Genomic DNA, 14,857 nt, shown 5'->3' on the forward strand with positions numbered 1-14,857 from the left:
GATGTGTTTGCGAAATAGGAAGCCGATTCTAGATTTAATTTTGTATTGGAGATGTTTAATGTGAGTCTGGAAGGAGAGTTTACAGTCTAACCAGACACCTAGGTATTTGTAGTTGTCCACATATTCTAAGTCAGATCCGTCCAGAGTAGTGATGCTGGACAGGCGGGCAGGTGCGGGCAGCGATCGGTTGAAGAGCATGCATTTAATTTTACTTGCATTTAAGAGCAGTTGGAGGCCACGGAAGGAAAGTTGTATGGCATTGAAGCTCATCTGGAGGTTAGTTAACATAGTGTCCAAAGAAGGGCCAGAGGTATACAGAATGGTGTCGTCTGCGTAGAGGTGGATCAACGAATCACCAGCAGCAAGAGCGACATCATTGATGTTTACAGAGAAGAGAGTCCCAGTCACAGAGAAGAGTGTCCCAGAACTTATTTGAGTTTGTGCTACAGGATGCACATTTCTGCTTGAAAAAGCTAGCCTTTGCTTTCCTAACTGCCTGTGTATATTTGTTCCTAACTTCCCTGAAAAGTTGCATATCACGGGGGCTGTTCGATGCTAATGCAGTACGTCACAGGATGTTTTTGTGCTGGTGAAGGGCAGTCAGATCTGGAGAGAACCAAGGGCTATATCTGTTGCTGGTTCTACATTTTTTGAATGGGACATGCTTATTTAAGATGGTGAGGGAGGATCTATTAAAGAATAACCAGGCATCCTCTACTGACGGGATGAGGTCAATATCCTTCCAGGATACCCGGGTCAGGGCGATTAGAAAGGCCTGCTCGCTGAAGTGTTTTAGGGTGCGTTTCACAGTGATGAGGGGTGGTCGTTTGACCGCAGACCCATTACGGATACAGGCAATGAGGCAGTGATCGCTGAGATCTTGGCTGAAAACAGCAACGGTGTATTTGGAGGGCAAGTTGGTTAGAATGATATCTATGAGGGTGCCCGTGTTTATGGACTTGGGGTTGTACCTGGTGGGTTCATTGATAATTTGTGTGAGATTGAGTGCATCAAGCTTAGATTGTAGGATGGCCGGGCTGTTAAACATCACAGTTTAGGTCACCTAGCAGCACGAGCGATGAAGATAGATGGGGGGGGCAATCAATTCACATATGGTGTCCAGGGCACAGCTGGGGGCAGAGGGTGGTCTATAGCAAGCGGCAACAGTGAGAGACTTGTTTCTGGAAAGATGGATTTTTAAAAGTAGAAGTTCGAATTGTTTGGGTACAGACCTGGATAGTAAGACAGAGCTTTGCAGGCTATCTCTGCAGTAGATTGCAACACCGCCCCCCTTTGGCAGTTCTATCTTGTCGGAAAATGTTATAGTTAGGGATGGAAATTTCAGGGTTTTGGTGGACTTCCTAAGCCAGGATTCAGACACGGCTAGGACATCAGGGTTGGCAGAGTGTGCTAAAGCAGTGAATAAAACAAACTTAGGGAGGAGGCTTCTAATGTTAACATGCATGAAACCAAGGCTTTTACGGTTACAGAAGTCAACAAATGAGAGCCCCTGGGGAGTAGGAGTGGAGTTAGGCACTGCAGGGCCTGGATTAACCTCTACATCACCAGAGGAACAGAGAAGGAGTAGGATGAGGGTATGGCTAAAGGCTATCAGGACTGGTCGTTTAGTACGTTCAGAGCAGAGAGTAAAAGGAGCAGGTTTCTGGGCGTGAGAGAATAGATTCAAGGCATAATGTACAGACAAAGGTATGGTAGGATGTGAGTACATTGGAGGTAAACCTAGGCATTGAGTAATGATGAGAGAGATATTGTCCAGAGACATTTAAACCAGGTGATGTCACCGCATATGTGGGAGGTGGAACTAAATGGTAGGTTAAGGCATATTGAGCAGGGCTAGAGGTCCAGTCATGAAGGATCTACCGGCAGTAGAAGGGGTCCGGGTATTGTAGCCCAGGAGTGGCTGATGGTCCTCTTTAGCTAGCCGGGATGACCGCTAGCAGTGGTTAGCTGACTACTAGCTAGTAGCTAGTGAGCTGGCTAGCTTCTGTTGGGGGATTCCGGATTTGAGGTGAATAATACTTTCGAAGAAAACAGATCCGCACCACATTGCGTGAGGCGGGTTGCAGGAGAGTGTTTTGAAGTTGAGTTTTAGAAAAAATATAGAAAATATATGCGAAGAAAAATATATAAAATATATATACACGGAACACGACAAGACGAGGACAAAAGACGTCTGACTGCTACGCCATCTTAGAACAATCCAGCCAGCAGATATGACAATGGCTGACCAGCCTAGGAGACATACAAGAAAAGCAGTCTGTAGGAAAGGCAAGACTAACAGGACAACGAGGACGGAACTGATGATGAACAATGCCTGAATGATGTTAGACCAGCTGAATGATGTTAGACCAGTCCTCCTGGGCACAATTCACCCTTTGCTTAACTCGGCCCACAGAGATATTGTCGCTACTGTCAAGCTTACAAACCCCCTGCAGATGAAAGTTGTGCTATCTGATGTAAGACAATGGGGCATAACAAAAACTACTGACACTATTTATTGAATTAGTGCATGTCTTTCTTCTAGTCACTAGTACACAGTGTATTTTCAGCAACACATTTAGAATATGTGGAATGTTCACAGTTCACACACAATAATCTTCCCCGACCCGTGTAGACAATGGTTGTTTTCAAAAACATACAAACAAAACAGTTCCTATCCAAAAGTCTTCCAAATCCTAACAGTCCAGGGATCAGGGGAATGGCTATTACACTCTAATAGTTTCCTGTTGATGTCATTATTTTTGATTGGTCCTTGACACACATTTCTTCCCAGAGAACAGACTGTTATTGGCTAATGTTCCGTGTTTATTCCTGTCCGCTTAGGCCGGCGTCTAATCAGGAAGCTGAATGCGGGGGCACAAGTGGTGGCGGTGCTGTGTTCAGGGGGTCTGCTGCTCCTCGTGATCTGATTAGGCCAGAGGCTGGACCAGAGGCTGGACCGGAGGCTGGACTGGAGGCTGGACCAGAGGCTAGACCAGAGGCTGGACCAGAAGCTAGACCAGAGGCTGGACCAGAGGCTAGACAGGAGGCTGGACCAGAGGCTGGACCGGAGGCTGGACCAGAGGCTGGACCGGAGGCTGGACCAGAGGCTGGACCGGAGGCTGGACCAGAGGCTGGACCGGAGGCTGGACCGGAGGCTGGACCAGAGGCTGGACCAGAGGCTGGACCAGAGGCTGGACCGGAGGCTGGACTGGAGGCTGGACCAGAGGCTGGACCAGAGGCTGGACTGGAGGCTGGACCAGAGGCTGGACCAGAGGCTAGACCGGAGGCTGGACCAGAGGCTGGACTGGAGGCTGGACCAGAGGCTGGACCAGAGGCTGGACCAGAGGCTGGGTATATTGGGCCTGGGGCTGGAGTATAGGGCCTGAGGTCTAGGTCTGGGGCTGGGGTATGGGGCTGGGGTATTGGGCCTGAGGTCTGGGTCTGGGGCTGGGGTATGGGGCTGGGGTATTGGGCCTGAGGTCTGGGGTATAGGGCTGGGTCCGGGCCTAGGGGGGTCAGTGGTGGGCCAGTCAGTCAGGGAGTCCTGGAAGCGTGAAATACCAGGAGCCCTGACCTGCTGGAAAGGCAAAATTTGGTGAGGGAGAAGGAGCATTTCAGTAAGAGAGGGAGTATTTGTGGGAGATGACTTCACGGCTGAGGCTTGGCAGTGATAGCAGTGGAGAGCCACGATTGTTATGAGTGCGTTCAGTTGATGGAATTCATCCGGTCCACGTCCTCAGTCCTCAGCTTGGGAGGGCTAAACATAGTATGACTGCAGACTATGCAAGGCACACACACATGCACGCAAGGACACACACACACACAGACACTCGCACGCAAACACGCACACTGGCTGCCACATTCGGGTGCCATCATCCATACTGTATCCAAACCATGACTCAGTATCAGGCCAGACATGGTGACATGACAATAGAGTCACAGCCTGCTCTAATAACAAATTCCCAGTTTGGTCTGTTGACAACACAACATACTAACCTTATCCCTACTCATCTCATCACCACTACTTCAATATCAAGATTAGGGGTGCGTTCACAAAAGCTCATCCCAAGGGAATCCAGCCAGCAGGCATGTAATATAATTAGATTAGAGCTACATTCACAACAACAACCCCGTTAAGTTTATTAGAGCTACATTCACAACAACAACCCCGTTAAGTTCATTAGAGCTACATTCACAACAACAACCCCGTTAAGTTCATTAGAGCTACGTTCACAACAACAACCCCGTTAAGTTCATTAGAGCTACGTTCACAACAACAACCCCGTTAAGTTCATTAGAGCTACGTTCACAACAACAACCCCGTTAAGTTCATTAGAGCTACGTTCACAACAACAACCCCGTTAAGTTCATTAGAGCTACGTTCACAACAACAACCCCGTTAAGTTCATTAGAGCTACGTTCACAACAACAACCCCGTTAAGTTCATTAGAGCTACGTTCACAACAACAACCCCGTTAAGTTCATTAGAGCTACGTTCACAACAACAACCCCGTTAAGTTCATTAGAGCTACGTTCACAACAATAGCAACCCATTTGCATTCGTTACAATAGCATTCACAACCACCCCTTTACGTTCATTACACCTACATTCACCAGTCACTTTCACCCTGAGCAGAACATTACCTAATTGAAAATCTGATCTCAGACATTCATTAAAGTATTTTATAACCACAGCTAATTGCATGTTGGAGAGGGGGTGATGTAATGTGTAATTACAACACTGTGAGACACTGTCATTAACTCATGCTAATGACCCTTCTCTTTCTCTTCAGTAGCTAATTAACAGGGCTTGATAATAGTATGGCATCTTAATGGGGCTCCAGTCTGTATCAAATAAAAGTGTGTTGTATTAGTTAGTCGTCACCATGACCTAATAATTCATCAGCAGTGTATTTAACTAGTATGTGGATATGTTTGCCTTAGTGTGTTAAATGAGGATAACATAGGGGGGCAAATAGGGGACTAAACCTATGCAGTCTTTACACATCTCACTGATAAGAATACTTGTGGACTACAGGAAGAGGAGCTGATGCAATTGTAGCAGCTAATGGGGATCCACATAAAGAGATGCGTCTGTCTGTCTGTCTGTCTGTCTGTCTGTCTGTCTGTCTGTCTGTCTGTGGTTGACGAATGTAGATGGTTTACTGACAGTGTTACAATCCTCTGCAGCCCTGGGCCAGTAGGGGGCGACGTCTCCCTGAGTAGGCAGATGAGGAGGAACCCTATGACTGGGAACGCCTGGCTGTCAACTCTCCGGTGCGTGTGTCTCGGGTGCGTTTGTTGTCTTGTCTGTGAGGTTTCAAAACGTCTGTACTGTGTGTTGACACTGAGTTGCATGCCAGCCGCAGGTACACCACTACTGTCTGTAGTTAGATGTGGTGTGTGCATGCCAGTCTTCTGGCATGGTGATGGGGAATTCCGTGTGCCTGTCCATCAGAAAATAACAGGCAGAGATTTATTTCAGCAGCCTCCGTGAATGGTATTAAGTACCAACATGTCACTGTCAGTGTGTTTCTGTTTGTGTTTGTTCCCCGTCTTTTACGAAGAAGATCTGTATTCCCTATAGGGAGTGTGTGCTTGTGTTTTGTTTTTGTTTTAACTACCAGAAAGCCTCACAAGGATAGTAAAACAAGGAAAATTGGATAAATGGGGGATATTTCGCCAGGTCCCCACAAGAAAAATGTAGATTGAGGTAAAATATTGTATAACGGGGATTACACAGTAGATTACCTACGAACATACATTTATCAGAGGGAGATCACATTGATATCATGTGGTTTCTGCAGGCTTGTAGAAGTTTCAGTCAGAGGCAGGCATCAAACCACAGGGAGAGGGAGGGTGATCTGGAGGTGTGTGTGAGGTGATGGTACTGAGTCAACATGTGCGATGTCCTGTCTTCCCTGTCAACTATACTGTTGCTTTACACTGAAGCAGCCATCTTCTCAATGCAGTGTGCTTACCTCACTTGTTTGTATTCGGCGCATGTGACAAATAACATTTGATTTGATTTTATATGACTTAGAGGTGAGATGAGGTCGGGTAATATGAACTCCGAAATGATCTCAATATGATGGCCAAGGGCAAGATGACAGCCGTTATTCAGCGCATCAAGTGTGAGATCTCACCTGAAAAAACCCTCCTCAATACAGAGACCTAATTCTACCACTAAGAACTTGAAGAATTTCTATCAAAAGTTTAGGTATTGCAAACTTAACTGTGCATTAAGAGATTTTTATGTGTTCCATTTATATTTTATTGAAATGCAAATTGTAACACAAGCACAAAATGATTGGGTAAATGTCAAGCCATGATGGTGGATAAATTGCAAAGCTCCTGAAAGGAGAAAGATAGTAAGCACTGTAATGTTTTCACCATTTTGTGTTTGTATAAGAATGGAAAGAATATTGTGATGGACATTTTCTATTGGACGTGCTTAAAAATACACGAGGATGGGATGGGAGAGTATATTTCAATTATGTTTTCTGCAAACACTATTAAACTAAATGTAATAACAAGAGTTGGTGCAAAGGAAAGTAAGAACATAGTCCTATCTTGCATGACCCATACGCTCATTGGTGACTCATACCTTTAGGGCTTTCTGGGCTGGTTCGCTGGAGCCAATCACGATGAGGCCTGGTCCTCCCATGCTGCAGAAGCTCTTCAGGTGTAGACCATCAGTGACAGGGACGGTGGACACAGCGTAGTCCTGCAAACACACGACAACCCTACTGCATTACAGGGACCATGGACATTGTCTTGCAAACACACGACAACCCTACTGCATTACAGGGACCGTGGACATTGTCCTGCAAACACACAACAACCCTACTGCATTACAGGGACCGTGGACATTGTCCTGCAAACACACAACAACCCGACTGCATTACAGGGACCGTGGACATTGTCCTGCAAACACACAACAACCCTACTGCATTACAGGGAACGTGGACATTGTCCTGCAAACACACAACAACCCTACTGCATTACAGGGACCGTGGACATTGTCCTGCAAACACACAACAACCCTACTGGATTACAGGGACCGTGGACATTGTCCTGCAAACACACGACAACCCAACTGCATTACAGGGACCATGGACATTGTCCTGCAAACACACAACAACCCTACTGCATTACAGGGACCGTGGACATTGTCCTGCAAACACACAACAACCCTACTGCATTACAGGGACCGTGGACATTGTCCTGCAAACACACAACAACCCTACTGCATTACAGGGACCATGGACATTGTCCTGCAAACACACAACAACCCTACTGCATTACAGGGACCATGGACATTGTCCTGCAAACACACAACAACCCTACTGCATTACAGGGACCGTGGACATTGTCCTGCAAACACACAACAACCCTACTGCATTACAGGGACCGTGGACATTGTCCTGCGACCAGTCAGGATGCTCTCGATGGTGCAGCTGTAGAGCTTTTGGAGGATCTGGGGACCCATGCCAAATCTTTTCAGTCTCCTGAGGGGGAAAAGGTGTTGTCGTGCCCTCTTCACAACTGTCTTGGTGTGTTTGGACCATGATAGTTCTTTAGCTCACTGCACATGTTGCCTGTAATCCATGGCTTCTGGTTGCGATATATACGTACAATCACTGTGGGGACGACGTCGTCGATGCACTTATTGATTAAGCTGGTGACTGAGGTGGTATACTTCTCAATGCCATTGGATGAATCCCGGAACATATTCCAGTCTGTGCTAGCAAAACAGTCCTGTAGCATCCGTGTCATCTGACCACTTCCATATTGAGCGAGTCACTGGTACTTCCTGCTTTAGGTTTTACTTGTAAGCAGGAATCAGGAGGATAGAATTATGGTCAGATTTGCCAAATGGAGGGCGAGAGAGAGCTTTGTATGCGTCTCTGTGTGTGGAGTAAAGGTGGTATAGAGTTTTTTTTTTTCTTTTTCTCTCTGGTTGCACATGTGACATGCTAGTAGAAATTAGGTCAAACTGATTTAAGTTCGACTGCATTAAAGTCCCCGGCCACTAGGAGCGCCGCTTCTGGATGAGCATTTTCTTGTTTGCTTATGCCCTTATACAGCTCATTGAGTGCGGTCTTAGTGCCAGCATCAGTTTGTGGTGGTAAATAGAGCGGTCTTAGTGCCAGCATCAGTTTGTGGTGGTAAATAGACGGCTGCGAATAATATAGATGTGAACTCTCTTGGTAGATAGTGTGGTCTACAGCTTATCATAAGGTATTCAACCTCAGACGAGTAATACTTTGAGACTTCTTTAATATTAGACATCACGCACCAGCAGCTTTTGACAAATAGACGCACACCCCCGCCCCTCGTCTTACCAGACATAGCTGCTCTGTCCTGCCAATGCACGGAGAAGCCAGCCAGCTCTATATTATCCATGTCTTGTTTAGCCACGTCTCGGTGAAACTTAAGACATTACAGTTTTTAATGTCCCGTTGGTAGGATAGTTTTAATCGTAGCTGCCTGTTCCTCTGGCCTCGCATGCCAGACACTCCTATACGGCTTCCTGGCTGCTGCTAAGACAGAGACTGATGATGTGGTGTGATCCTGCTCTGCTCTGTCATAGCTGTAGTTCTAGTCGGGAGCTCCCTGGTCCATAGTTAACTTCTGAGGACCAGACTACTGCTGCTGCTCAGACAGAGACTGATGATGTGGAGTGGCATCTTGCTCTGTTCTGACATAGCATAACTACCCCATGGTTGCAGTACATTGTCCCCTGTTCCAGGGGTGGTGAGCTTCTGGAGTACGTTGTCTTCTTGTGACATGGGTTTGATTCCAATGGACATGTTATATGGAGTGTCAATGTTTCTCTGTTTCTCTGTCTCTGTTTCTCTGGCCTGGTCCATATTAAGGGAAACGTTAATTTGACTTACTTACTAAATGTTACTTACTTTAACCTACTTTTGCTTAAGAGTCAGCCTAGATGAAAGCAAATCTCCTCTCTGACTGGAACAAGGAACTGCATTTCCTGACAGTTTATCATGTGTGAAATTGTCCTCTTCCTCTCATCACCAAAGTCTTTCCTGCTCTCTTAACTCAACCCTCAGAGTTCATTTGAATGAATCAAAGCAAAGCAAAGTGGACCACTTAATCAAACTGTCGTCATTCCTTATCAGTGGAAAGACAGTTTAGCCCAAACAGTGATTCAAAGAGATAGCAGAAGTCAAATGCCCTCCACTGAGCTTATTGTGAGAGACATGATAAAAACGTATCATATTGTGGGGAATCTCAGCGATGTGTTCAGCTTTGAGATACATTTGGAGTGAGAAGTTTTGCTGTGCTGATTGTAATGTATGTTCATTCATTTCTAGAGAAAGTTTTCTTTATGGTGTCTGACTGATGCTGTACAGTGTTGTGACCCTGAATGGGAGACAATAGCCTGGTACATTAGTCTCCCCTGCACTTTGACCTCCTCCCCTCCCTCCGTTTCCCCCACTCAACAAGGATCATAAAGGAGAAGAAGAGATCTAACCTCTCACTCACATCTGTGGTTAATCCTGGACTGACCAGAACAGGCTGTTCAATGGTTCTAAATGTGATAAAGGAAGGAGGAAAAACGATAGTAGGGAAAAAGACCCGACTTATCAAGAATAACGAGTAAAAGTGAGAGGCTGAGAGAGATACGATGGTGGAATTTAAATTAGTCACAGACAGGAGCAGAAAAACAGGGCAGTAAGAAACATTCAGATTATTGTTGGGGGTTGAACTCCCCAGGACCCCATGACCTTACAAGTCAGCAAAGGCCTTCTGACTGTGTGTGTGTGTGTGTGTGTTAAGGAGACTGGGGTTGAATGACCCTCTTCTCCAGAGCTCTATCTACCTAGAGTATATGCACTGATCTTCCAGTCCTCTAATATCTCAGTACAGTATGTGCAGGCTTTCTCTGGTTTCTCTTTGGTACTAATTCAATCAATTCATCTCATTAACTAACCATAGATTCCTGATACACCAGGTTTGCCAACTAATCAATGTCCTAATCAATAGCTGATTAGAATGCCCTGTGGCCCTTGAGACCCCTGAATGAGACCAGGATTACCTCACTAATGGTGGCTTGATGACACAGGAAGTCAATCTGAATAATCCCAGGGTGCACTGCTCTAGTCTGCTCTCACTCACCTTGAACGCATCCGCCAGGATCTCAGCTCCTCTCTGATTGGTCCGTTTGGAAAGGCCCACAAAGAATTCTCTACCTGAGGAAAAACAGACGACAACCTGTGGTCAGTATGGAGAGCGAGAGAAAATAGAGGCATAAACAGATAGAGAGAGAGGAGGAAGAGACGTCACCGGTCTTCTAGCCATCGCCGATCCATTTTTCATTTTCTATTTCTTTTGTCTTGTTTTCCCACACACCTGGTTTTCATTCCCTCATTACGTGTTGTGTATTTAACCCTCTGTTCAAAGTGCTTGTGCACATTGTTGTCTGGTGCACGACGGGTTTGTACCCATACGTTGTTATTCTGGATGCCGGTGGTTTGGTATATTAAACTGCTCTGGTTATTAGCCAGTTCTGCTCTCCTGCGTCTGACTTCTCTGCCACCAGTTACGCACCCCTTACAGGCCTGAACGTTTTGCTCACCACTCCAGAGCAGAGCGAATGGGCGTAGCTGCTGAGCTTTTACAAATTAGCCATTAGCGACGCCGTTGCCAAGAGGAAATGTTTCTAGCCCTGCCTGCCATGTGAAACCCATTTCAGCTGGATGAGATGGGAGGAACACACCACGGAGAGAGAGCCAACGTCTAGAAACTCAATTAAGTGTTCTAGGGCTTTTTCCAAGCCCTAAACAGCGTACAGAATGAACAACACTAGATTCACAGGCAGGGCAGAACAACTGATACAGAACGTACAGAGGGAACATTATAAAGACCTTGGTTTCTCTACCTCTGCTCTCATCAGGTTTATTGTGATGTGGAACAAGGCAGCTGATGAAATGAGGTGGTGTGTGTTTGTGTGTGTGTGTGGGGGAGGCATCTTTTCCATTTGAGAGAACCATATATAATCATGCATAAAAATGGTACCAGACAGCCAGTCAGTTTGTAATTTGCCATTTTAGTTCAGGTCACATCAACTACTTGACTATTCAGAATTACAACTATTCTGAACAATTTTTACTCACACCCCTGTGGTGATAGGTCATATCATTTGCATGATAAAGTGGTCATAAATATTTAGTTCACTGAATATAGCAGTTTCCATAGTGATCAATTATGGTAGTGGCAGTGGCCTTGGCAGGTAATGGTGTTTTATTGATGGGATATGGTGGTGTACCTGTAAAGAGGACGTCCCCTCCGTCCAGAGTGGCGGTCTCATCAGACATGTCAACGATGTTCAGGCCCAGCTCCTTCAGGGTCTGCCGTATGGCCGCTGTCTAGAAAACACAAAGACACAGAGAGACACATGGTTAAGACACAGAGAGACACACATGGTTAAGACACAGGCAGACACAGACACATATGGTTAAGACACAGGCAGACACAGACAGACACATATGGTTAAGACACAGGCAGACACATATGGTTAAGACACAGACATACACATATGGTTAAGACACAGAGACACACACACATGGTTAAGACACAGAGGGACACACACATGGTTAAGACACAGAGAGACACACACATGGTTAAGACACAAAGAGACACAGACATGGTTAAGACACAGAGAGACACACGCATGGTTAAGACACAGAGAAACACACATATGGTTAAGACACAGAGAGAGACACATATGGTTAAGACACAGAGAGACACACACGTGGTTAAGACACAGAGAGAGACACATATGGTTAAGACACAGAGAGACACACATGGTTAAGACACAGATAGAGACACACATATGGTTAAGACACAGAGAGAGACACATATGGTTAAGACACAGAGAGACACACACATGGTTAAGACACAGAGAGAGACACATATGGTTAAGACACAGAGAGACACACATGGTTAAGACACAGAGAGAGACACACATATGGTTAAGACACAGACAGACACACACATGTTTAAGACACAGAGAGACAAACACATGGTTAAGACACAGAGAGAGACACATATGGTTAAGACACAGAGAGAGACACATATGGTTAAGACAGAGAGAGACGCATATGGTTAAGACACAGAGAGAGACACACATGGTTAAGACACAGAGAGAGACACACATATGGTTAAGACACAGAGAGAGACACATATGGTTAAGACACAGAGAGACACACATGGTTAAGACACAGAGAGAGACACATATGGTTAAGACACAGGTACACGCACATAGGGACCCACACACAGAGCATCCACTGCATGCCATCAATCTGTAACGTAAAGAGCTATACGTTAATGAGATTACATTACAACACACACCAACAGTAGAGCTCTCAATGACATCATATGGATCATATACATACTGAGGGTAGCCCCACAGCCCAACAAATAGCGTTCATTCACAGAAAGGTATTACGATGATATCATCATTACATATCATGTCAAATACGAGCGTTAAAAAGGCAGATGATCAGACAGCAGAGCCAGGTTCTTGTTATGAAGCATGACAGTAAAACCAAAACAGTCTGTCCAAGAGATCATCATTACATCATCTTAGCGATCCACGAAGTCATAACACAGGAAGTATGTTAAAGTTTTTATGAGGCCGCGACTCTGGAAAGAGGGGTACAGGGAGAGGAGACCAACACTAACCTAAAAAGGGTTGGAGGATTAAAAAACAATCCATCTAAGTCAAAGTGTTCCTGGGGCATTCTCTGGGTCAGCTGTGTGTGTGTGTGTGTGTGTGTGTGTGTGTGTGTGTGTGTGTGTGTGTGTGTGTGTGTGTGTGTGTGTGTGTGTGTGTGTGTGTGTGTGTGTGTGTGTGTGTGTGTGTGTGTGTGTGTGTGTGTGTGTGTGTGTGTGTTGTTTTGTGGAGGTGAACTGGGTCAGTATCGTCTGGCCGTGAGGGCTCTGACCACCCAGTCTGTTTTTGGGGTCCACAGGGAACTGGGACCGACGAGATTCCACAGGCCTCTATCTCACCATGACCTCAGCCTAGCTGTTCGCTGATCGAAGGCTTCTGCTTCTCCACACACCAGACACCTGGGCCAAGCCATGAGGTCACCCAGGTAGCCTGCCATGTGGGCCACGCACAGATAACACAAACACATAGTTTCTTACTCTCCCATACACATACACTTGCACACATACACACACATCCAAGACCCCCCTTGTACCTCCCTATAGGTAGATACTATGAAGTCAATTCTTAATGGTCAGCAAGGAAAATAGCTATTGGAATTGGACCAGACATTGTTTCCTTTAGAAGGTTATCAGTGGCAACACCTTCAGCACTCCAATTGAGATGAATAGTAATTGAGATGAATAGTAATTGAGATGATGAATAGTAATTGAGATGAATAGTAATTGAGATGAATAGTAATTGAGATGAATAGTAATTGCCCTAAGGGGAAAAGTTCTATTGAATGAGGCACAATAGATTATAGATCTACTTTCCCTCTCTGTGGCCTTATATTGTGTAGGGAGCGAAATCACATAAGTCAACATTTCCCTTTATTTAGTTTCATCTCCATTTCTCTATATCTCACTACTCTTTCCTTCCTTGCGGTTTAAGGATGGAGAAAGCGCAACAAGGGGTTAAGATTCAACTTCATAATGAGTTCCCACCCCTTAGTCACCCTGCTAAGCCAGCTACCCACCCTGGCCTACTCCACCATTCCCCTACAGCTGACCAACCTACTCCACCATTCCCCTACAGCTGACCAACCTACTCCACCATTCCCCTACAGCTGACCAACCTACTCCACCATTCCCATACAGCTGACCAACCTACTCCACCATTCCCCCACAGCTGACCAACCTACTCTACCATTACCCCACAGCTGACCAGTCTACTCCACCATTCCCCTACAGCTGACCAACCTACTCTACCATTCCCCTACAGCTGACCAGTCTACTCCACCATTCCCCTACAGCTGACCAACCTACTCTACCATTCCCCTACAGCTGACCAGCCTCCACCAATGCAGTTGCCCCTCTCTTTTACCTTCCCCTCTGCCTCCCCATGTGGCACTCTGACTGGACTGGAGCCTCTGCTATTGCGATCACAGCTGCAGCCTCCACAAATCTTCGTCAACCCACCAACTAATGGTCAGGTTTACGCACGCACGGAGACAGACAGACAGACAGACAGCAGTGTGTCATAGTTATCTATGTGCTTTCCAGCAGACAGGCAGACAGACAGTGTGTCATAGTTATCTATGGGCGTTCCAGCAGACAGACAGACAGACAGACAGACAGACAGACAGACAGACAGTGTGTCATAGTTATCTATGGGCGTTCCAACAGACAGACAGACAGACAGACAGTGTGTCATAGTTATCTATGGGCGTTCCAGCAGACACAGACAGACAGACAGACAGACAGTGTGTCATAGTTATCTATGGGCGTTCCAACAGACAGACAGACAGACAGTGTGTCATAGTTATCTATGGGCGTTCCAGCAGACAGACAGACAGACAGACAGACAGACAGACAGACAGACAGACAGACAGACAGACAGACAGACAGTGTGTCATAGTTATCTATGGGCGTTCCAACAGACAGACAGACAGACAGACAGTGTGTCATAGTTATCTATGGGCGTTCCAGCAGACAGACAGACAGACAGACAGACAGACAGACAGACAGTGTGTCATAGTTATCTATGGGCGTTCCAACAGACAGACAGACAGACAGACAGACAGACAGACAGTGTGTCATAGTTATCTATGGGCGTTCCAACAGACAGACAGACAGACAGTGTATCATAGTTATCTATGGGCGTTCCAGC

General features: G+C 46.0%; 1 protein-coding gene across 1 annotated transcript in view; it reads right to left on the bottom strand.

The window, feature by feature from the left end:
- The window catches only part of ddah1 (dimethylarginine dimethylaminohydrolase 1), a 122,028-nt gene that overhangs the window by 14,729 nt on the left and 92,442 nt on the right, over positions 1 to 14,857 (bottom strand). The window contains exons 2-4 of the mRNA XM_071346190.1: positions 11,300 to 11,399; positions 10,150 to 10,223; positions 6,611 to 6,730 (exon numbers count right to left, since the gene is read on the bottom strand). Coding sequence (XP_071202291.1) covers positions 6,611 to 6,730; positions 10,150 to 10,223; positions 11,300 to 11,399 — 294 coding nt within the window. The remainder of the gene's footprint in view (positions 1 to 6,610; positions 6,731 to 10,149; positions 10,224 to 11,299; positions 11,400 to 14,857) is intronic.

Source organism: Salvelinus alpinus, chromosome 16, assembly GCF_045679555.1.
Source record: "Salvelinus alpinus chromosome 16, SLU_Salpinus.1, whole genome shotgun sequence".
Classification (NCBI taxonomy): domain Eukaryota; kingdom Metazoa; phylum Chordata; class Actinopteri; order Salmoniformes; family Salmonidae; genus Salvelinus; species Salvelinus alpinus.